The sequence below is a fragment of the Cucurbita maxima genome, unplaced genomic scaffold, assembly GCF_002738345.1.
Source record: "Cucurbita maxima cultivar Rimu unplaced genomic scaffold, Cmax_1.0 Cma_Scf00017, whole genome shotgun sequence".
NCBI lineage: Eukaryota > Viridiplantae > Streptophyta > Magnoliopsida > Cucurbitales > Cucurbitaceae > Cucurbita > Cucurbita maxima.
Genome location: NW_019272033.1, coordinates 111762 through 135665, shown reverse-complemented (window position 1 = coordinate 135665; position 23904 = coordinate 111762). Strand labels below are relative to the sequence as shown.

The 23904-nt window shown below is 34.3% G+C and overlaps 3 protein-coding genes and 1 long non-coding RNA gene across 4 annotated transcripts in view; 2 read left to right on the top strand and 2 right to left on the bottom strand.

Annotated features, from left to right (window-relative positions):
* LOC111492309 (histone-lysine N-methyltransferase SUVR4-like) overlaps positions 1–1415 on the bottom strand; it is a 19878-nt gene extending 18463 nt beyond the window's left edge. The window contains exons 1-2 of the mRNA XM_023141605.1: positions 1226–1415; positions 352–559 (exon numbers count right to left, since the gene is read on the bottom strand). Coding sequence (XP_022997373.1) covers positions 352–534 — 183 coding nt within the window. The 5' untranslated portion in view covers positions 535–559; positions 1226–1415. The remainder of the gene's footprint in view (positions 1–351; positions 560–1225) is intronic.
* The window catches only part of LOC111492311, a 25466-nt gene extending 20241 nt beyond the window's left edge, over positions 1–5225 (top strand). Inside the window, exon 3 of the long non-coding RNA XR_002719847.1 lies at positions 5103–5225. This is a non-coding gene — a long non-coding RNA (uncharacterized LOC111492311). The remainder of the gene's footprint in view (positions 1–5102) is intronic.
* Positions 5226–14930: 9705 nt separating this feature from the next.
* LOC111492275 lies at positions 14931–16730 on the top strand. Its single transcript, XM_023141563.1, has 2 exons — positions 14931–15463; positions 15607–16730. The coding sequence occupies exons 1-2, from the start codon at positions 15119–15121 to the stop codon at positions 16342–16344; spliced, it is 1083 nt and encodes a 360-aa protein (XP_022997331.1). The 5' UTR covers positions 14931–15118; the 3' UTR covers positions 16345–16730.
* Positions 16731–17872: 1142 nt separating this feature from the next.
* On the bottom strand, positions 17873–22589 carry LOC111492273 (GPN-loop GTPase 1-like). The gene is made up of 7 exons (XM_023141562.1): positions 22468–22589; positions 21932–22015; positions 21138–21273; positions 19876–20102; positions 19238–19528; positions 18621–18826; positions 17873–18513 (listed from the first exon to the last, which is right to left on the bottom strand). Exons 2-7 carry the CDS (start codon positions 22007–22009, stop codon positions 18231–18233), a joined length of 1221 nt encoding a protein of 406 aa, XP_022997330.1. The 5' UTR covers positions 22010–22015; positions 22468–22589; the 3' UTR covers positions 17873–18230.
* Between the last annotated feature and the right edge of the window lie 1315 nt (positions 22590–23904).

The window sequence follows — 23904 nt, the reverse complement described above, 5'->3', positions numbered from 1 at the left end:
AAGTTTCTTCCCTAAAAAAAAAAAAAAAAAAAAAAAGATAAAGAGAACTTTCATGGGTTTTGTATGGCTCTCTGGTCCCATTTTTTGCATGGTCGTTGTATTTCTATGTTAGATAACGAAAGTTCTGTTCTCTAAAAGGAAAAAACAAATAAAAAAGTATCAATCAGATTTTTATCACTGTATCAGGAAAACTAGTGAAGCATCATCTCAAGAGCTCAAGAAATTGAACTCTGAGATATGCAGGCCAACAAAAGTAAGTTGAATGAAGAAAAGTACACATTAACAGTTAACTAAGTAGAAATAATTGATAAATATACATATTTAAAAAAAAGATAAAGAAGAAATAAAAACCTCGCTTTCATTGTGCTCAAAATAAGCATCTACAAGGGTGCGGTAATTGTCTTCTTCGATGAGTTTCCAGTTTCCATCATACATTTTTAGGAGATCCTTCAAGATTGGTTTTATTTGACCATCAGGAATTCCCAAGGATCTCGTTGCATTAAAAGCCTTGGAAATTTTCTGTTTCGAAGGCATTGGCACACCCAATAAAAGTTGTTCCCTGTTCATAAATTTTGCGCAAACATGATAATGTTGCACCACATATTACTAATTTTATATATATGAGGAAGCGAGTTTCATAATGTATGAAATAGATATTAACAACAAGATGAAAGGAATCGAAAAAAGAAAAACATGCACCAAGTGGCACATTCATCTAAATGAATATATAGACCTTGCATGTGGATTTTAGAGAAAAGTACTCATGAACCAAAAACATTGTAGCTACCTAGAAAAAATCTCATCAAAATAGCTTTTACAGAAATAGTAGGAAGAAAAGATGAACAGATGTATATATATAACAAATGTAAATAGAACTCAAAAGAAAAAGCTTTTATAATCCACAACTATCAAAATTTCGAACTTAATCTCGATGATAACTGCAGAACTCAAAACAAAAAACGGATTCCCGATCAATTTGTTCATATTCTCTTCTACTTCATCATCATCATCGCAACACTACAATGACTTCGTTAATCTTGTTCCCTAGACTCCACCAAAATCGATTCTAAACGAAAAGAACATTCCAGAACAAGCAAAAACCGCATTACCATTCGCATTCAAACCAAAAAGAATATGAAATCACAGAACATCAATACGGTCTCTAGACTTACAAAACAAACATTCTCAGCCTTCAAAGAAAAAAAGAAAAAACAAAAAAGGTTACCTCCAGAAGCGTCGCCACTCTTTCCAAAGCTTCAATGACGTAGCAAGCAAGTTTTCAGCAGTGAATGAAGTAGTCGAAAATGAGGCTGTAGAGACACGAAGGAATTGATCGATCGACAGAGAAGAGAAAATTCTTGAAATTGATTTAGTTGAGAGACGGGGCAGTGAGAAGGTGAAGAAGAATGACGTAGAGGGTTCCAGGCACTGGGAATGCAAAGTCTGAACGGTTGATTTTCCACACAGAATCATGTGGGGTCGAGGTCGTTACACCGTTTCATCCCCTACAAGCTCACACACGGAACTCCCATGAATCTTCTACGTGTTCAAATACTATTGGTTTTCATTCGTCTCTAATAACATCCATAAACAGCTGTATTTATTTAAAATCGATTATTATTATTATTATTATTATTATTTAAGGAAGATATACTCATAAATAGAAAAATAACACTATAATTAATTAATTAATTAATTAATTCTTTATTCTTTATTTTTTATTTCATTTTCTAAACAATTAAATAAAAAAAATTAACTCATATTCATTAATCAACGATTAAAAAAAATATGTAAATCACAATTAATTGTGTTATAATTCTTTTTATATATTTTTTTTCCATAATTTAAAATTATTGTTGAGAAAAAAAAATCAATAAAAGTAAATATCTAATTAATTAATACTTAATTTTTTTTCTCTTTTTGATTAATACAATCAATAAAGTAACAGATTCCTTCCTAAAATAGATTAATTTTGTAACCATTTTTGAAATAAACCTAAATTATTCTCAAATTTATTTGGATTTTTCCTTCCTTGTGGATTTTGAAACTACAACAATAAGATCGCAATTAGAGAGAGATTTGGGTGATGATTGAATCATAAATAAATAGTTTATTAGAGAATTAATGTTATAAATTAATCCGCAAAAATCAATGGTAATTAAATGTAATATGTATTATAGTGGTAAAATGAATTTTTCACTAAACTGTAATTATGAACCACTCGTAAAAGATTGACTTGCACATAATGATTATATCAATAGACACAAGTTGTTCTATAGTGTATAAAAGCACACTCTAGGTCTATAATGGAGTGACTTATAGTTTTGTGAAGTAGCTCGATTCACGAGTTTAAAAACACAATTTTTTTTTACCCTTAATCCTGATCATTAATATAATTCGTTCCAAAACTTTATTGAGTTGCTTTCAAATTGTTTTGGGATTTTTTCTTTTTTTATAATTGAAATCTAAAAGTTCGGTTATTCAACGGAGGGATTCATAAACATTTGGTACAAGAATTTTAGGATCTCTTTTTCTTGTCTCTTTGGATTATTTGCAACATGTCACAAAAAGGAGACCAACCAAATTTATGTTACATCAAGAACAAAGTCGTTGTGAGATTTCTTTTTGATGGGAGCGCTTAAACTAAGTGTACCTATTTTTTTCTATTGAATTCTTGCAAGAAATTAAATGATTTTTGAAAAGTAAGATTCAACGATTGATTCCAACTCGAGTACATAGCAAATTCATGGAAAAAACGAGACCCATGGGATACACAAGAAGCGGCACTCCCATTTCACTTTTACATCCATACATGACCTAAAGATAAAAGTGAAGACCTCAAGAAGTTTAAGACCATGAAATGCAAACGATTTTAAGTTTCCATTACTAGAGGATCAACGGATTCGAGGAATAATCCTCTAGAAGAATGGAAAAATGATACGAAATAAGGTGTCTTAATCATGCCCTAAAGCATTCACGGTGAATGGCAAGATTGTATTATAGATGTTTGGATTTAGAAAAGTTTCATTGTATTTTTCAACTTCAGAGTATTATTTTTAAGGTTTTAAGTTACAATTAATTAGTGGGGATTATGGTATTGATGGGCACGCGAGTTAAACATTCAATTGGCCATAGTTTACTTTATTTTCAAAGTATTAATAGTCACTTATGTTTTTGTTTTCAAGCTATGAGCATGTTCCTTCGAATTTTTAGTGTTTAGATTTGCATGTTAAAGTTATTCAAGTAATCTTATCAAATTAGGAAACAAATTTTTTTTACCTTTGATCTTGATCGTCAAAGTAATAATTTCTAAAACTTTTCTTGAGTTGATTCCATATCGTTAATAAAGTGAGTTGATCTTAATTCTATTAATCGAGGATATTAATATTTCACAAATTATCATATGTCACTTAATCTTAATTCTATTAATCCTACCTAGTGAGAGTTTTTTTTAGAGATGATTTAATATACATACCTTAAATAAAAGAATAAATAAATAATTAATTAATTAAAATGAAAGACTACGTTCTTAATTCATCGTTCTCTCCACTAACCTCTCATTCATTTCCTCAATTATCTCTCCTCAACCAATTTCCTTACCACATAATATCACATCTCCTCGACCAATTGGGTTACCACATAATATCACAATTACTGCAAAAAAGTGTGGCCCCTCTTAGTCTTCTTTCTTCTTTTATATTGAGCATGATTACCCTCTAGAGCTGAAAAGGAATAAGTTGTCGACCTAGGATGTTACTCATTGGTAGTCAATGACCCTCTTGGACGGGTGATGTGTATTTAAAATTTTCATGTCATCCCCCATTTATTTTCAGATTTGGTACTCCCTCATGATTCAGCATAAATGTCTAAAATTTTACCACACAACTCAATTAAATGTACAATTACAATCAATTTATGCTAAATCATATTTTTTTTTCATGTTGGACCGCAATAAACGATTCCATGCCCACTAAGTACAATAAATAGGGTAATAAATGAGAAAATGGTGAATAAGAGTGCAATATTAAATACAAAAAGACTTGATATGGCTCTACTTTTAGAGAGTTATCAATAGGATTATGATTGATTGATAGAACGATAGCGTTAGGATACGTTTCTATAACGATATGACTAAGGTACGTTCATGTAACGATATGACTGTGATATGTATAAGAACGTTAAGACTATGATAAGTTAGAGAACGATATGACATGTGAATGACGGATACATACATATATATGTTGTGATATGATATGAAAATGAAATGAAATATGTTATGGTACGAGATATGTAATAAATTGACATATTTATGATATGATACATTGTGATGTGATATGTTATGTTTAGATTGTTTTATGGGACCGTTGAGGTAATTATTGTATGAATCGCACGTTAGCGAGAGTCCGTAATGTGTTCTATTTGTCCATGTTGCGAAAGTATATAGAAAACTCGACTCATGTGGTCGAATACTGCTGAATGGGAGGTTGGATTATGTAGAAAGACATATCCAAATTGTTGTAAGAGAGGTAAAAAAATGTTGTGTGGCTGAAAGTTTCAAAGTCCTTTGGTAGAGTCATGAGTTAGAGGAAGCAACATGAAAGTTAGAGATGAGATGATGAATAAGTATTTGAGCTGTTTTAGGGAATGTGAGGACAAAAGTGGTTTCATCTAAAATGATATTAAACATTTGATAGAAGAGAGAAAACCATAAGCTTTCAGCTATAAAAGTGGAGTAGGCTCAGTGTCACGATCATGCTTGTCCAAGGCGTGTTGCCCAGACCGCATGCCCATGACAAGTCAAACCCTTTATGTCTTTCTATGTTGTAGTATTTTACTTTTGTATTTATAGGAAGTATGACGTTTCAAAAAAAACATGTCTAGGTCTGCCAGTCATGAAATGCCTCAAAATGTACTACAGGGAGATATGACTAGTTGTCAACTTCTTCCTACCTGATAGTTATATGTAGTAAGCCGTTGTTGTTGCCTTTCGTTTACATTTCCATATAACACCAATTTCAATTTCTCAAATCTTGCTTTCAAAAATATCTTTCGAAATCTCTCTACCCTCGTTTTCTAAAACTTTGTTCTTGAATCGAGGCCAGAGGTTCGAGCATACGTCGCTTGGTCGTAGGCGACGTAAGAACGAATAGACTTAACTCACTTGTTGCTGGAAAGTGAGTGTCGCACAATCGCAAGTCCGATGCCATCAAAGTGCGATTGTGACAAGTGGTATCAGAGCTTTGTTAGCTCCGTGACATAGTAAAGACAGAAACCATGTCAATGACAAAGTCGACACTCATATCACAAGCTGACCGGCTTACTCTATTAGAGAAGGAAATGTTGTTCCTCAAGAAAGTCCCTGACACCGTCGCTTCCTGGAAGCACAAGTGACGGAATTGAATGGAAAAGTCGGAGAAATCGACACAATGGGCAACTGCTTGGATGGGTTACCAATCAAAGGACTAATGTTTCGAGTGGACTCGCTTGAAAAAATAGTTGCTCCTACGAGCAGTTCAAGACCTGCTGGTAGCCCGGATAGCTTTGTCGCGCATAAGGAGGGACGTGGCGAAGAGTTCGACGAACTACAAAATACCATGATGAAGTTGTTTAATGGACTAGCTGACGAATTCAGAACAACGATCGATGCCATCCAAAAAAAGATGGCCGAGATGAACACCCGAATTGGGGTGACCATGAAAGCCATGGAGAACGTCACGACAGGAAAAACTCATTTGGGATCCAACAATCTAAAGTTCCCAGACCCTGAACCCTTCAAAGGGAACCGGGACGCCAAAGAGTTGGAGAACTTCATCTTTGATGTCAAATAGTACTTCAAAGCCACAACGGCCTGTATCGACGACATAAAAGTTACAGTAGCCTCAATGCATCTCATAGACGATTCCAAGCTTTGGTGGCGTTCGAAGGTGTAAGATATCGAAAATGGATTATGCACCATCGACTCGTGGGAAGACCTCAAGAGAGAGTTGAGGAACCAAGTCACCAAAAGTCAGAAAAATCAATCATCACCTACATCAAAAGGACTTGATCATCACCTACAAGGACGGACTCAAGTCACCAAAAGTCAGGGACTCAAGTCAAGGACTCAAGTCAGCAAAAGTCAGAAAAATCATCACCTGCATCAAAAGGACTCAAGTCACCTACATCAAAAGAACTTGATCATCACCTACAAGGACGGTCTCAAGTCACCAAAAGTCAGGGACTCAAGTCAGCAAAAGTCGGAAAAATCATCACCAACATCTAAATGACTTATCAAAGTCAGAAAAATCAATCATCACCTACGGACTCAAGTCACCAAAAGTTTGGAACTCAAGTCAGCAAAAGTCAGAAAAGTCATCACCTACATCAAAAGAACTCAAGTTAACAAAAGTCAGAAAAATCACCTCCTACATCAAAAGAACTCTAAGTCAGCAAAAGTCAGAAAAATCATCACCTACATCAAAAGATCATCACCTATATCAAAAGAACTCAAGTCACCAAAAGTCAGAAAAATCATCACCAAAAATCATCACCTACATCAAAAGATCATCACCTATATCAAAAGGACTCAAGTCACCAAAAGTCAGAAAAATCATCACAACATCAAAAGGACTTGATCACCACCTACATTAGGACTCAAGTCACCAAAAGTCAAAAAAATCATAATCTACATCAAAAGGACTTGATCATCAAAAGTCAGAAAAATCATCACCTACATCAAAAGGACTTAAGTCAGCAAAAGTCAGAAAAATCATCACCAACATCAAAAGAACTTGATCATCACCTACATCAAAAGGACTTGATTATCAAAAGTTAGAAAAATCATCACCTACATCAAAAGGACTTGATCATCAACTACATCAAAAAGACTCAAGTCAGCAAAAGTCAGAAAAATCATCACCTACATCAAAAGGACTTAAGTCAGCAAAAGTCAGAAAAATCATCACCAACATCAAAAGGACTTGATCATCACCTACATCAAAAGGACTTGATTATCAAAAGTTAGAAAAATCATCACCTACATCAAAAGGACTTGATCATCAACTACATCAAAAAGACTCAAGTCAGCAAAAGTCAGAAAAATCATCACCTACATCAAAAGGACTTAAGTCAGCAAAAGTCAGAAAAATCATCACCAACATCAAAAGGACTTGATCATCACCTACATCAAAAGGACTTGATTATCAAAAGTTAGAAAAATCATCACCTACATCAAAAGGACTTGATCATCAACTACATCAAAAAGACTCAAGTCAGCAAAAGTCAGAAAAATCATCACCTACATCAAAAGGACTTAAGTCAGCAAAAGTCAGAAAAATCATCACCAACATCAAAAGGACTTGATCATCACCTACATCAAAAGGACTTGATTATCAAAAGTTAGAAAAATCATCACCTACATCAAAAGGACTTGATCATCAACTACATCAAAAAGACTCAAGTCAGCAAAAGTCAGAAAAATCATCACCTACATCAAAAGGATTTGATCATCACCAACATCAAAAGAACTTGATCATCACCTACATCAAAAGAACTTGATCATCACCTACATCAAAAGGACTCAAGTCAGCAAAAGTCAAAAAAATCATCACCTACATCAAAAGAACTCAAGTCAGCAAAAGTCAGAAAAACCATCACCTACATCAAAAGGACTCAAGTCAGCAAAAGTCAAAAAAATCATCAACTACATCAAAAGAACTCAAGTCAGCAAAAGTCAGAAAAACCATCACCTACATCAAAAGGACTAAGTCAGCAAAAGTATTCGGGAAGATCAATTTTATATGCAAACTCTACAAATGACAAACATTCATCCAAAGACTTAATATTCTTAGAAATAATAACCATAAGTAATGCTCGTAATGTTCTATTAACCAGCTTAGTTTGTCCATCAGTTTGAGGATTACATGTAGTTGAATAACAATTTGGTACCCAATTTATCCCACAGTACTTCCCAAAACTGACTTAAAAATTTAGCATCCCTATCACTAACAATTATTACAGAGATTCCATGTAATTTTACTACTTCCCTAAAAAATAAGTTAGCAACATGTTTTGCATCGTCCGTCTTGTTGCATGCAATAAAATGAGTAATCTTACTAAATCTGTCTACCACAACAAAAATATTATCTACCCTTTGTAGTGTGCGGTAAACCAAGAACAAAATCCATAGATATATTAGTCTAAGGTTCGTGAGGTACATTCAAAGGAGTGTACAATCCATTTGGTTGTAATCTAGATTTAGCTTATTTGCATTTAAAGCATTGACTACACAACTTATGAACATCATGCTTCATTTTCAGCCAAAAGAATGCTCACGTACCATATTATAAGTTTTATTAATCCCAAAATGTTCCATTAAACCACCACCATGTGCTTCTTTTACAAGCGAATATCTGATAGAGCATTTAGGAATACAAAGCGTACTTTTCTTAAATAAGAATTCATGAAACACATAATAATCATCTGCGACTGTTTTTGTAAGACAAGATGCATAAATAATTCCAAAGTCTTGGTCATCTCGATATAATTCTTTAATATGCTCAAATCCAAGAATTTTTACACTAAGAGAAGTAAAAAGATTGTACCTTCTAGATAATGCATCAGCTACCACATTATCCTTACCTTACTTATAATTGATGACATACGAAAATGTTTCAATAAACTCCACCCACTTTGCATGCCTATGGTTCAGTTTTCTTTGACCCTTAAGATACTTCAAGCTTTCATGATCAAGTGGATCACAAATTCTCTAGGCCACAAGTAGTGTTGCCACACTTGCAATGTGTGAACTAAAGCAAACAATTTTTTATAATAGGTAGGATAGTTCAATGTTGTCCCATCTAGTTTTTCACTAAAAATACATTACGAGTTTTCCATCTTGCATCAAAACAACACCTAGGCCCAAACCACTTGCATCACACTCAATTTCAAAAGTTTTATTAAAGTTAAGCAAGACAAGTAATGGTGCATTGGTTAATTTATTCATAAGCTCATTGAATGCAATCTCTTGCATATCTCCCCATTTAAAAACAACATTCTTTTTCATTATGTCATTCAATGGTGCAGCTATGGTGCAAAAATCTTTTATAAATCTCCTATAGAAGCTAGCTAACCCATGAAAACTACGAACTTCACTTGCTTGTGGTGTTGGCCAATCCCTGATTGTTTTACCAACTATGAAGCCAAGAAAGGTAACTTTTCCATCCAAAAACTACACTTATTAAAATTAGCCTAAAGTTTCTCTTTTCTAAGTGTAATCAAAACTAACTTAACATGCTCCACATGTTCATGCAAAGTCATTGAATAAATTAAAATATCATCAAAATACACAACATGCTTTCCTAAATATTCTCTCAAAACGTGATTCATTAAGCGCATAAATGTACTAGGAGCATTAGTTAACCCAAAAGGCATAACAAGCCATTCATACAATTCAAACTTAGTTTTGGACGTTGTTTCCATTCGTCTTCTACATGCATTCTAATTTGATGATATCCAGATTTCAAGTCAATCTTTGTAAATAAACATGAACCATGCAATTCATCAAGCATATCGTCTAGCCTATGAATAGGATGTCGATACTTTATAGTGATTTTGTTGATGGCTCTACAATCCACGCACATGCGCCACGTTCCATCTTTCTTCGGCACCAATAAGACTGGTACAGAACATGGACTCAAACTCTCTTGTATATACCCCTTCTCCATGAGCTCCTCTACTTGCCTTTGAATTTCTTTAGTCTCAGTTAAGCTGGCTCTATAAGATGGCCTATTAGGAATGACTACCCTTGGAATAAAGTCTATTTTATGTTCAATACCTCTAATGAGAGGTAGTCCTTTAGGGACTTCATCTTGGAATATGTCATCAAATTCCTGTAAAAGAGATTGAAACATACTAGGTAAAGACAAATTGTTATCGTTAGAGACCAAACATTCTTCCTTGTACACAAGTAAAAAGATAGTTTTTTTGTGAGAACATTGCCCTTCTAACCTCTCCAACTTTAGCCAAACAACTCACCTTCTTTCTTTTTTTTCAATTTCATTCTTTTTTTCACTATGTTTTTCTCTATTTTTTCACTCGACTCTTGTTTTTCTTTAACTCTTTTTCCACAAACTTCTTCTTTTTTTTCTTCCAACTTTAATTGATTAGCAAATACATTTGTAGAACTCAAAGGTACAAGAGTGATTTTTCTACCATCTTTTACAAAAGAATACCTATTCAAATAGCCATCATACATAACCCTCTCGTCAAATTGTCATGGTCGGCCAAGTAATATGTCTCCAGCATGCATTGGTAAAACATCACAAAGAACTTCATCTTTATATTTTCCCAAAGTAAAAGATATTAAAGCTTGAGAAACTACCTTCATTGTTCCACTGTCATTGAGCCATTGAAGCTTGTTAGGTTTAGGATGGTGTTGGGTGAAATTTGCAACCTTTTGATCAGCATGGTACTTACGACATTGGTGCAGCTTCCACTATCAATTACAAGACTACAAGGAGTTCCCTTGACTAAGCACCTTGTTTGAAATAGGTTGTTTCTTTGATCATCAACATCATTCTCTGTAACTTGAGTTTTAAGAAGTCTTCTGATAACAAGTATCAAATGACTCCCATCTTCCAGTTCCTCCTCATTCTCCTGGATTTCTTCTTCAACTAACTCATCCTAGTCACTTTCCTCACTATCTGTGACAACTTGTCCATTCTTGATGATCATGACTCTCTTGTTAGGACAATCACGACTAAGATGACCAATTCCTTGACATTTCCAATATTTGATGTCTCTATTTCTTTCTCGAACCTCCTTATATTCCTCTCTGCTTTCTCTTTACCCTTGGAGGTCTCAACTTTTTTCTTTTTGTCAAGATCATACTTGCCTCCAACTTTGAAATCTATCTTTTCAATATTTGCATTCTTTTTCCAAGTGTTGAAAGCATTAGACTTTGAAATACCATACCTCTTGAAGTTCTCCTTCTCCCAAGCTAGTTGCCCTTCTATTTTGACAGCAAGGTGTAACAATTCTTGCATATCAAAGTACGCTTGACTATCTACTTGATGAGAAAGTTGTCGGTTTAACCCACCAAGGAATCTAGCCATTGTATCTTTCTCGTCTTCATCAATACATGCTCTATACATAAGGCCTCCCATTTCTTTGTAATATTCTTCAACACTTTTGGATCCCCGTTGCAAAATATAGAGTTTTCTTGAGTACTCGAGAATAATGCTTAGGAATATACCTTTTTCTCATTGATGTCTTCAATTCCTCCCTCGTTTCAATTGGTTCTTCATAATTTCTCCTCTACTCTGATTTCAAAGATGTCCACCATATAATGGCGTAATCACAAATTCAGCCACAACAAGCTTCAACTTTCTTTCTTCACTGAAATTGTTGCAATCGAAAACATGCTCAATTTTGTTTTCATATTGCAAATACTCCTCTGGATCGGATCTCCTATACAAAGTTGGAATTTTTAGCTTTTCTCCCCCAACACCTCTTTCTTCTCCTCTCTCATATTGGTACTCCCTCTTAATTCTTTTTTGTGCTAAAATTTCTCTATCCCTTCTTCTGACTCTTCCTCTCCCTCGACCGACATCTCTCCCTCCCCTAAGACTATGTCCCGCTAAAAGGGTGACATTGTCATCTTATTCATTTTCAACTCCTTCATTCAAGAGTACTTCCCTCCCTTGAAGATTACCGAAGGCTATTTCAATTCGCTCCATCCGATCTGTCAATGTACTAATAACTTGATTCAAATGAGTAATTGTTCCGACCTGTACTTCTCTCCACCTAGCTTCACTAATCTCCCCTCCAATTCCTCCATCTTGGTTCATGATTGTACCAACAGTAGTGAAATATGTTTAGGACGTCACATACTCAACTCATTGATTTTACACTCAAGGACACTCGTGTTTATACACACAAAGGTAAGTTGTTTGGAAATGTGACTAAATTATGATAAAGGTAGGCTAATACATGGGTAAAGCAATACTGATAGTAGCAAACTATTCAAGGGAATCAAGATAAGTTAATTATGAAATCACAACAAAATAAAACAAGAGTTGAACAAACAAATAAGGGACACAAAGATATTTTTGGATAGATTGCACACTGAAAAAGAAAAAAAATTCCAAAAAGGAAGGATGTGAAAATTTTAAGAACTATCTAACTTCCTTTTTACAGAATTTGGGAAATTTAGAAGTTATCTTCAAGCGTAGATTATGAGAAAGAAAAAAAAAATATCGAACACAACGGTTCTAGATTTAGATGGATTAAGAAAAAATGTGAATTGAAGTTTATTTGATCTTCAAAGAAACATGCAAATGATCTAAAATAAATGATAAGGATCGTTTCTAATCATAATCGTAAGAACAAATATGATAAGATTTTTTTTTTTCAAGATCTAAACTAGATCTTTAGGAAGAACATGAGAAAAAAATGAAAAGTTGATGAATAACGGCAGAAATGAGAGTAAGAAAAATAAATGGAAAATTTTAAAGAAAAGATAAACAATGGCAGAAATGAAAAGATAAAATCAATTCTAGAGTCGGATGTACGTTATCATACAAATTGATAAGTCAAATCCAAGGTTTTGTTGAACCAATAACCCTTGAATCAAAGTAATTAACACCTACTTATACGAAATTTGGATTAACCAATAGATAAGCTAGAATTAGATTACCTCTTACAATCGAAGATCTAGGGGCAAGATTTGGAACCTTGTTCTAAATTGAGTCACTCCACAATCGAACATGCAATTCTACCACAAGAATTGCTTGAAACTTAGAAATGACAAAATTGATGATCGAATTTCTAAGGAAAATGTCTCAATTCGAGATCTCAATTTCATTCCTTTACCAATCTGATTTTTACCTAACATATTGTGGGTATTTATAGTCTCCCTGCAAAAGACGTTTGTGGCTGAGATTCAACCCCTTAATCTTCACAAAAGACGGAATCAATTTTGACCATTTGACCATTACAAAATGGAAACGAAAAAAACAATAATTTTTTTCAGCAAACGTTGATATGTTTGAGTGGCTAAGGAGACAAACTTGAAATCTATTGGGGTTCACTAGCTCATGTAAGTTCAGACACTGTTGTTTTTCAACAAATATTCAATTGTCCTTTGTCAATCATATCAGCTTCTAATTCTAGAAATGATGGTTGAATTGAGTCGATCCAATTTTGTAGATGAAGAATGAATGTTTGTGTTGGAACATTTGGAACATTTGAAATATTTGAAACATTGGATTCTTATCATTCATGATTCACTTTGACAATATCCCTAAGATCTAGTCGTGATAAGTCGATTTTTTTTCCTTCTATTTTCAATTGGAATGGGTTTAGGCTTTAAAGGTATACATTTTTTTATTGTTGTTGTCGTGCCCTACGCCATTCTCAAGTTAGGTTATCGAGGGGAGTTGTCGTTGCAGATGTTGGAGATGAATTGTGCGCAAAACAACCGTCGAAAGGAACACACATGATCGCATGCTACGTTGAACACAAAAGAAGCTTGATCAGAGTTCAATCAATTGGTACATCGTTTTAGTCAGACCAGTTGATTCATTTTAGCAAGAAGAGTTAGATTTATGATACTCTTGCTTCTTTTGAACCACCCGTAATTCTAAATAAAATTGTGGCATTTTTATAAGTTAATTGTACAACTAAATGTAAATAAAATAAAAATATCTGCCCAATTTAAAACCAATAAAAATAAAAATAAAACAGATTTAGATATTTGTAAAAAAATAAAATAAAATAAAATTATTGGCTATGTCTCCAAATTATTCCTAAATTTTGAAAAATTTTAATAATATTTTAAACTAAAAAAATCTAAAAAAAAAATACCTTCAAATTTCTAAAAAAGTTAAAAAATACTAGTTACATTTGGATGAAAAAGGTTATTAGGAGTTAGAAAAGTACCTTAAACATTTAAAAAAAGATTTCAAAAATGCCTTTAGAACGCCTTTTAAAGTATTTTAAAATTTTCGAAAACATCTTTAAACTTTTTTAAAAAGTTTAGAAATGTCCTCATTGTTGTATCCCGTTAATATTAAAATGTTTAAAGATAATCTATGAATTCTCGATGGATTGTTTTCGTCTATACATTGACGATAAAAAAAGTTTAAAATTTTTCTATAAAGATAAAATACGTTAATATTATTTTTAAAATTTTATAAGAGTTTTTAAAAACTTTGAGTATTTAAAAAAAAAAGGATGAAGAGTATTAATTGAATTTTTTAAAATTGAAAAATTTATTAATAATTTTCATACCATTTTCTTTTTTTTCAAATTTGAAGAGTATTGGTGAAAGTTTTAACAAAATACAAGGATATATTGTTATTCCTTTATATAACCCAACCAGTTTTTAAATCAAAATTGTATAACTAAATAAATCAAAATTAAATAAAAAAATTGTATAACACAGATATAACCCAACCAGTTTTTTTTTTATGTGGAGTTCAGTTGGACTCGAAAAATCTTTTGAACCAACCTAAATTTCGAGTTGGTTAGATTGGTGACTCAAATAACTTACAGCTCAACCGAACCCAACCTGATTGACTTAGGTTGTTGCCTTGTTTTTTTAAAATTATTAAAAAAATAATACTTAAATAAAAAAATATAAAGTCTCAATTTTCCAAATGGTACCTAACCTTAAAAAAAAAAAAAAAAAAATCCAAACTGAAATGGGTCAGGTTTACCCCTCTAAGTTTTTCCGGTTGAATTAAATTGTTGGGCCTTTTTTCGCCTTGAATATATTGGAGGGGCAAAAAGGGGAATGCAGAAAACCCAAAGCCAAGAAAATAGAGTTTGTTAAAAAAAAAAAAACAGAAAAAATTCTGTTACATTTCAGTTTTACTACAGCCATACAAGCATCGCTGAAATCTCATCTCACACCCCAAGACCCTCTCCTCTCCTTCGTTAAAACCCTCTCCTTCCCATCTTTCTCTCTAGTAGGTTGGGCCCACCACCACAACCACTACCACCACCACCACCACCACCACAACCACTACAACCACCACCTCCACCTCCACCTCCACCTCCACCTCCACCCCCTCCCCCTCCTCCTCTCACGCCCCCACCATCCTCCCTACTCTTCCTCTTGCGAGCCATCGCCATCATGGCGCGTCGACCTTTCAGAATTCTTGAGCTAAGCTTACTGTCTGCGAAAGACCTCTCTTCCGTCTCCAAAACCATGCGGACCTTCGCCGTTGCCTGGATCGATCCAGATCGAAAGCTCACGACGCGAGTCGATCAAGTTGGTCTCACAAGTCCGACATGGAATGAGAAATTCGTGTTTAAAGTTAATGATGATTTGCTTGAAGATCTCAATGCCACCGTTACCATCGAGATCTACTCCTCTGCTTTGCTTCGCGATATTCTTGTTGGAACTGTTACAGAGCTCGTCCGGAATCTTATACCTCAATCCTCGCCTAGTTCTAATATGAGATTCCTCACGCTTCAGGTTCGATCAAAATCATCTCTAAAATCTAATGTAATTTGGTGGAAATTCTAAATGCTTGATTTATTAACAGATTGTTCTATCAGAATCATCCCTAAAATGTAATGTAATTTGGTAGAAATTATAAATGCTTGATTTATGAACAGGTTCGCCGCCCGTCCGGCCGTCCCAAGGGTACTGTGAATGTTGGCGTGACGCTGTTGGACAGTGCGAAGCGGAGTATGCCGCTGGAGAGCGATCTTAGTTCATCGGCGGTCGATTACGATTGGGACTTAACAGAGATCAAAGCACAGAAACAGAGTCTCATGAAGAACGGATACACGATCGTCATGAAGCGATCGCAGAGCGACCGATACGATCCTGACGCGTTCGTTGCAAAACCTTCGGGATCGGTGTGCAACGCGAGCTCGGTAGTCGGCGGCCGTGAGTCAGTTCGGAGCAGATCGGAGATCGGAACGACGAAGAAGATCGTAAACGCAAATGGCTCACTCTGCTCTGACGTCGGACCGTCGCCGTCAGTTGTGGCAGCGGCGATAGCGAAGGGACTGTATCCAGCGCCAGACGACGTAGGGAGTTCCATTCTGGAAGATTGGACGGAGAAAGACAGTATCGAAGGGCTAAAAACGAAAATCGAGAGATGGAGAACAGAGCTACATCCAACGTACGACAGCGATTTGAAGAAATTGCATTCAAGAAATTACCGGAAGAAATCGGCGAAGAAGCAGCGGCGGAAGAAGGGATCGGGATTGTTCTCATGCTTCGGGACAGCGTATGGGTGCGAATTCTCGATCACCTGCGGTGGCCCTAACCAGAAGAAGAAAAATGGGAATGGGAGAGGGTCGTTGACGCCATCGGAGATCACATTCGATGAATCATATGTCTAACACAAAGAAGAATGGAAGAGAGAGGAGAGAGAGGAAAAAGAGATGGGGAGAGAAAGATGCTCTGAAGAAGCTGAAACCACAATGAGGAAGCAGAGGACCGCCATGGATGCTTAGTTGGTCACTGCGGAATCATGTGGAGAGGGAGAGTTTTTTTAGGGTTTTTCCCCTTTTCTCCAACTATTCCCTTCTTCTTTTTTTTTTTTTTTTTTCCTTTATTATTTTCTAATTTTTTTAAATTTTTATATTTATTTACTTATGCATATTGGATATGAGAAGAGTCATGTTCGTGCTTCAAAATGTTGTTATTTTTGTTGATCGATCATGGCTTATAAACTCGGTGGGCCAATGTACAATGTGAAAGGGTAATAATATATTTAATTAATAAAATAAAATATATTTAGAAGGGTGTTCGTGTAGAGGTGTACATGTGGGCATTTTACCCATTTTAAGTATAATTCTATCCATTTTTATTTATTGTTCAACTCAAGTTTTAACCAATTACTAGGAAAAAAAATATGAAGATTTCAATTCTAATAGAGTCTAAATCATGATATCATATGAGAGGGAATAGGGAATGATTCTCGTGCTTGCTGGCCGAACTACTTCTTTCATGTGGCTCCTCATCACTATGGACGAGCTACTCAAATTGTGAAATGGTACCTACTCAAATTGTGAAATGGTACCTTCGTGAGATGGTAGCTACTCAAATTGTGAGATGATACCTTCTTTTGGCCGAGATGGTAGCTACTCAAATTGTGAGATGATACCTTCTTTTTTGGTCAATAACTTGATCTCGGTTGAAATAGATATTTATATACTAACGAACCCTCTAAAAATGAAAATTTTGGTTCTCATTGTGAGAGGTGTAAATTTGAAATCAAACATAATAGTATATAATAACCATAATGAAAGAAAGTATCTACCACCATGCTATTAAGCATCTTTAGCTCTTTGGATGGTGGTGGTATATGTCATGCCTAATTGTACTATGTATTTTAAGGCCTCTATGGTTATTGCCATCATAGCTGGTGTTGAGGTCAACTTAATAGAAAAACACAACTTGAGGGGAGAGAGTGAGTGTTGCACAATCTCTTTGCAAAGTATCAAGAAAGTGTGATTATGACACAGGGCATGAAGAATAAGATTATTCTTAAAAATATATCCATTAAATTTTGTGGACGAAAGGGGCATTAACTTGGCTGAAAACTTGATCGGAATGGAGTTGATATAAAGCAAGACATCTCAATTATGCAATATAAACTCTCTAAAGAGACATAAAATATAGTAAAAAAAAATATCTGTGCTTTCTAACCAAAGACTAGAATTTTTCAAAATTATATGTCGTTTAAATTACATATTTAAAATCATTTATACTTGACGTGTTTTTAGAATCATTTACGCTTGACTTGTTTATCATTCCTTATCGTTTTCAACTTCATTGAGGAGTTTTACTAAACCATAGAAGATTTTTAGATTCAACTAGTCACTCACAAGGTGACATTCCATATTAAAATTACCAATGGGCACATTGATTACCCATACTATTGCCAGTTGTAGGCCAAACAAATATTTAAAATAGAATTTGAAACTTAAAACTAAAACTAGCTTCAATTGACAAGAGGTCACCTAGGTTCAACCAGAGGGAGCACATCACAAATAGGGAGTCATAAATCGTCAAAATGTACAAACAACATTACACACATGGGCTACCCAGCTTTCAAACCAGAGCTCCTCTAGTTGCAACATCAAAATGGAATATCACGAGAGCCCCCAAGCAGAAAAACAATGGCAATCCTCGCGTTCGGAGTGGGGTGACTCGGTTTCTTCGTAAAATGTATACAGTTTCATTTCAACTTCTCCTCTGTCCAATCATGTCTGTTTCACTACTAAAAGGAGAATCTAGCAACCTCTTCATCTTCATCCTCATCAATAGGATCGTCCTCTTCGGTAGATCTATTGTAATCATAATCGTCTTCATTTTCTTCGTCAATCTCTTCGTCTTCATCATCAACCATCTTAGTTTTACTTTCATCGTCCTTCAAACCAGTGCTCAAAACCACAGTTTGTCCCTTCGAGCTCTCCATATCCCTCCTCAACTTCTCCATGTTTTCCCGTCTGCGCTCTTCCTCCAATCGCTGCTTCTCGGCGATTCTCTTGTCGAGCTCTGCCCTGAGAAAAAAAGCCAAAAGTAGCAGAAGTGTCAAAATCGTTGCAATGTTCCAACCTGCATAATCGTCATCTCTAACTAATAGATTTACAGATGAAAAGATTCATACTTATAGTTTTCCATGTACTCCTCAGCACTGGATTCAATTGCTTTAAAGAAAGAATCCATTCCGGAGCCAGAAACTGCAGACACTCCAACAGATTTCAAGTTCTTATAGAACTCATCCAGCACAAGTGAAAGACTCTGACTTAATGTGGAGGTGTATGAACTATCGGAACTGACTGCAGCTTGAAACGCTTCAAAATCTTCCATCCACTGCATGCACAATTCCTTATTTAACATTTTTAAATTTCAAGAGCTTTGTAGTATATTGATAATCTAAAAAGGGAAATGTACAGCACAATAACATTGATGTATAAGTATACACAAAGGTTCGAGAGAAGATCTTTATCGAAAATGAAGCGTTCCTCGGGTGGCAAAGGTCTAAATTTTCAATTGATATTAGGATTATAAATGACTCACCCACACCACTAGTAAGCATTGGGAGACTTAAACCACCACTCTAAAACGGCCTAATAGACAATTAAGAGTTTTAAATTACTATGTTTTCCATGGCTAAAACTCAGACCTTGAAGGGTATGTTTATACCAATAAGGGTCAACACTTGGGTACAGCTCTACTCTATAAAAAACACTGAAGAAAGGCCAAAGTTACTATGATAAATACCTCCAAAGCAAATTCGTGTTTTGACACGTCGGTTTTATTGAAAACCAGCACAACTGGTAGCCTCGTCTTGTAGAGGATGGAACAGGCATAAAGCATGTTGCTCATGAATGTGACTGGATTAGACGAACGAGGTGTATCGACAACATAAGCAATTACAGTGGGAAAGGTTGAAGCAAAAGCCTCAGTAATGATGGCCCCAGACGCAGACCACGTGAATATCTCAATCTGACCAGGAGTATCAACAAGGACATAATCAAGCTGATCTGCTCGCTTTTCGATCACTGAAATTACCTGAGATCACGTAGTTCAACAAGAAACTTTTAATATGTTAATACAGTAGGGTGTGTGATGTATAGTATAAATATAGAAGAAATACTAAATAATAAAATAACATTGGAATTATGCCATTAATATGAACTCGACGCACATGATATGAGAAAGATTGGCTATTAAAGGTACACAAGCATTAGTCCTGAACTTGCTTGTTTCTTGTAAGAACAGTTCATGAACTTAGCAAAACATAAAATCTTCTTTTACAGATCAAAAAACAAATGATGAAAAAAATTCATTCCAAACTCACTATAACCATTTAAGAAAGAGAAACATAATTTAAGAAAGAGATACATGCGAAATTTCACCTCATCAAATTTGGTGGCAAACAAGTTAAGTGACGTCAGAATTCCTCCATTAGGCCCGAGATTAAATTGTTTCATCACTTCCTTGTACCGCACGGTATCTCTTATATCAATATTTGCACCAAAAGGCAGTGTCATTACAGCAGGATCAAGATTCATTACATAACCCCTGATATTTGATGCATGTGTGTGGCAAACCAGACGATGAAGAAAAGTTGTCTTCCCACTCCCTGAAAAAAGCCACTTCATTACGGCTATGTAATATAACTCAAAACTGACAGTGTTTCATTCAAGAAAACCAAATGAACTTGATTTGAGACATAAGAAACATAAACCCAAATTTAACCCCAAAATCCATCCATCCGCTGCAGTTGCACAAAACTTATCTAACAAGCACCCCACTCAATCTCTTTACAATTAAAAATGATACAAGAACAAAAAGAAACAAACAAAACTTTAAAGAATCAAAGACAATCCACCTCAAAGAAAAACTTGTATATCTGAATATAAACAAACATGCTAGATCTTTTCCCTCTTATTTTCTCTTTCAACTCACTATAAATTCTTTTCTAAACAAACTTGTATATCTGAATTTAAACCACCTTATTTTCTCTTTCAACTCTCTATAATTTCTTTTCTAAAATCTCTGCTTCTTAACTGACTAAAACTCTCTTATCTTTCTTCTATTCTTTTCAACTTTCTTTCCAGTCTCAAAACAGTACTGATGATAATGAAAAACTTAGGAACATGGAAACCAAGATACAAAACTAAATATAATATCCAACACCAGGGACTTCCATAGACTAAGAAGTTTCCCAGCGATTGACCGTATTTATTTAACATGATCTTATACTAAAGAGCCTCCTATTCCTGATGGAACCTCCATATCCATTCAGATAGGAGGAAATATTTCCTCCCTCAAATTTCCTATGCTCGATCTTCTGAGCTCCTAGGGCAGGGTGACAAAACCCCACCTCACCTGGTAGAACCTAGAAAAAATTCTAGAACAGTCTCTAAATGGTCAGGCACACTGTATGGGCTTCTGGAAACAAAAGAAACATCAGTACGTGGTAGGCACACTTGAAAAATATATTGCAGAAGTGCAAGTCAATCCCTTTTGAAATAGGGGGAATTTTTTATTTTACTTTTTGAAAGTGACAAACATCAATATAGAAACCATAGGTCTTAAACACCATAATTATAAGTTAAAAGATTTATCATGCGTCTGAACTTCAACAGCAACAAGAACTTCCATTGAAAATTACCTGCCATTCCTATGACAATGATAATAACTGGTTTGCGCCTGAAGTTTGTGGCTGAAGACCCAGCATGTCTAGATGATTCTTCGATATTTAAGTTCTTAATAGAATCAGCAAGCTCTTCTTGTGCTTTACCATTATCCTTAATATCAACATACGAAAAAAAATAAAAATCAAGACTAGCTCTTAAATTCTTAATAACTTATTGACCAAGACAGTTGAAATGTGGCCCATACACTTCCATACACATAAAGTAAAACCCACATAAAATCTCATAACTAAGTGATTAGCCCACCAAACAATAAATTTAGAAAACAGTTTCCTCCGACTTACAGAACAAGGCAGTTGAAATATGAACCAAATGAGAAAGTTAGAAAATAATTGCATCCGACCTTTTAATACACGAAACAGAACTGATATGCATGTTTCTTGAATAAACATGACAAAAGAAGATTATAACTCCTCAATATTTAAGTTCTTAATTGAATCAGCAATTTCCTCTTTTGCTTTACCCTTCTTCTTAATGTAAAAAAAAGACTACGAATCAAGACAAGCTTTCAACATACGATTGGAACATGGTCAAAATGGGATCCAAACATACACATAAAACAAAGAAAATAAACACCAACGTTTATTTAAAATCTCATAACTAACGGAATAAAATCCCAAACGGACGAGACAAGAAACTTGGAATAATTTCATCACTTTCTTATGCACCAAACAGCTAAAATTTCCATGTATCTAAAAGAAAAACAATGAAAAATACATATAATTAAGGAAATTAAAGTTACTTAATATACATTTGAATCTTCAGACAACATTGGCTTGCACTCGGCATCTTCCGATGGTTTATGAACGTTATCAGAATCGACATCCATTGCTGGCTGAAACAACAACAAACAAACGATGATAAATAAGGGACATGAAGTTCAGACTTTTTCTTAGACTCTTTTTTCTCCCGCCTGGCCTCTGAGAGAGAACAGCCCCTAAAAGCCTAGCATAAATGTAAACAAAGAAGACTCACGGTCGGTCTCGCGCTCGCCCACCATAATTTTAATTTAAAACTCATCAAAACAAACTACAATCTACAACAATAAATATGGCCGAGGACGTTCGTTTATCGATCAAAAAACTTTCCTCAAGTACAAACATATCCCAGTTTGCCGCGCGGCTGATTTCTCTTTCGTTGCTATTACAAAAAAAAAAAAATTAAAAAAAAAACCACTCATCCTTTCCTTCATTAGACAAGTCTTAATTTGAGTTTTTCAAGTGAGAAAAATGACGTAATGCATATGAGAATATCAGTACAACAAGAGAGTAGAAAATCAGTGCAAACCGTTAGGAGGGAGGCTAAGGCCACACGAGCGGAAGAAAGACGGCGGCGACGATGGCGGCCACACTGTGCTGCTTAAAGCGAGAAGAAGCCGGAGAGGAGGAGGAAGAACATGTGAGCGTGGGAGGGAAGAAGCAAGTATTCAGGTTCAGAGTCCTCTTTCTTTTATAGTCAAATTAAAAATTGTCCCTTTTTTTTTAAAAAAAAAATAATTATAAACAACGAATTTATTTGAATTTTAAAGATTTAGGAAATAAAAATCAACAACGAAAAAAAATGGGTTCAAAATAAGGGATAAAAAATTATTTGAATTTTAAAATATACATTTAATACAAATTTAATATGAAAAAAAAAAAAAATTTAAAGATAGAACATATTAATTTGAAAATGAACCAAATTGGAGCCTGATCATCATTTTTTTTGGACGAGAAGATTTAATTTATGATTAAATCCTAAATAAATTGTATATTAGAAGGTCAATGGTATTAGTCTTTTAACTCTAATGGTAATTATGAAGAAGGATCGACTTGCCTATAATGATTATATTCACTAATAAAATTTGTTCGAATTAGATATATATTAAGATATTTAGATAATATATTTTAATAAATAGTTTTCTTTATTTTTGGGAGTTATTAGTAGTATATTTTATCTTAGTATTTGATTAGCAATATATTTTATCTCATTTACAAGATTTAATTAGATATATATTTCCCCTAATTTTTAGGTATTAGTTGATAGTTTGTATCCTATTTGTAAACATTAATGAAGAACATATTTTCGATCTCAATTCTATTTTTATTTCTCATTCTTAACAATATATCTTCAAAAAAAATATATTTAATATGATGTATTGAAATTAATATTTAATATGTTAATATGAAATGATACAAAAATAAATCTAATTTGAAAATTTGAATATAATATTTAATATTTTATCCCGAACTTTTTTAGTGCCTAAATAAGGATGTTTATTGCTTAGGCAATCTTACGGACTCGAGATACTTAACTCAAATCATAAATGTTCGGTTGGGTTAGATTTTTTCTTTTTTCTCTTTTGTTTAAGTTGAGTTGAATTTTTGAAAAATCAAAAAATTTGAGTAGTTGACATTCATTACGTCAATCCCACAAATAAGAAAATATGGTTACAGACTCAATCTAATCCTACTCTACTTCTAATCCTACTCTACTTCTAAAATATGGATAAGTAGGATTTTTAAATAATTAAAAAAAAAACAGGACAACCAAACCCAACCTGAGAATAGAGAGTTGGATTGGGTTGCAAACTCTATTGGAGTTGTTCGAGTCACCAACAAAAACGTACTCGAAATTTGAATTTGTCCAAAAGATTTCTCTAATTCAGTTCGTGTACACTTCTAAATGTATATATATATATATATCAGAGTGAATTGGAGTTTAACACACACCGACAGACAAGAC

Bases quoted from the DNA above. Each gene is read 5' to 3' on its own strand.
- LOC111492275 (XM_023141563.1), top strand. From the start codon at position 15,119: ATGGCGCGTCGACCTTTCAGAATTCTTGAGCTAAGCTTACTGTCTGCG. The intron at 15,464-15,606 runs GTTCGATCAAAA...ATTTATGAACAG, and splicing joins TGAGATTCCTCACGCTTCAG to GTTCGCCGCCCGTCCGGCCG.
- LOC111492273 (XM_023141562.1), bottom strand. From the start codon at position 22,009: ATGGATGTCGATTCTGATAACGTTCATAAACCATCGGAAGATGCCGAG. The intron at 19,529-19,875 runs GTGAAATTTCGC...ACGTGATCTCAG, and splicing joins TTGCCACCAAATTTGATGAG to GTAATTTCAGTGATCGAAAA. The intron at 18,514-18,620 runs GTATGAATCTTT...TTTTTTTCTCAG, and splicing joins GAGTACATGGAAAACTATAA to GGCAGAGCTCGACAAGAGAA.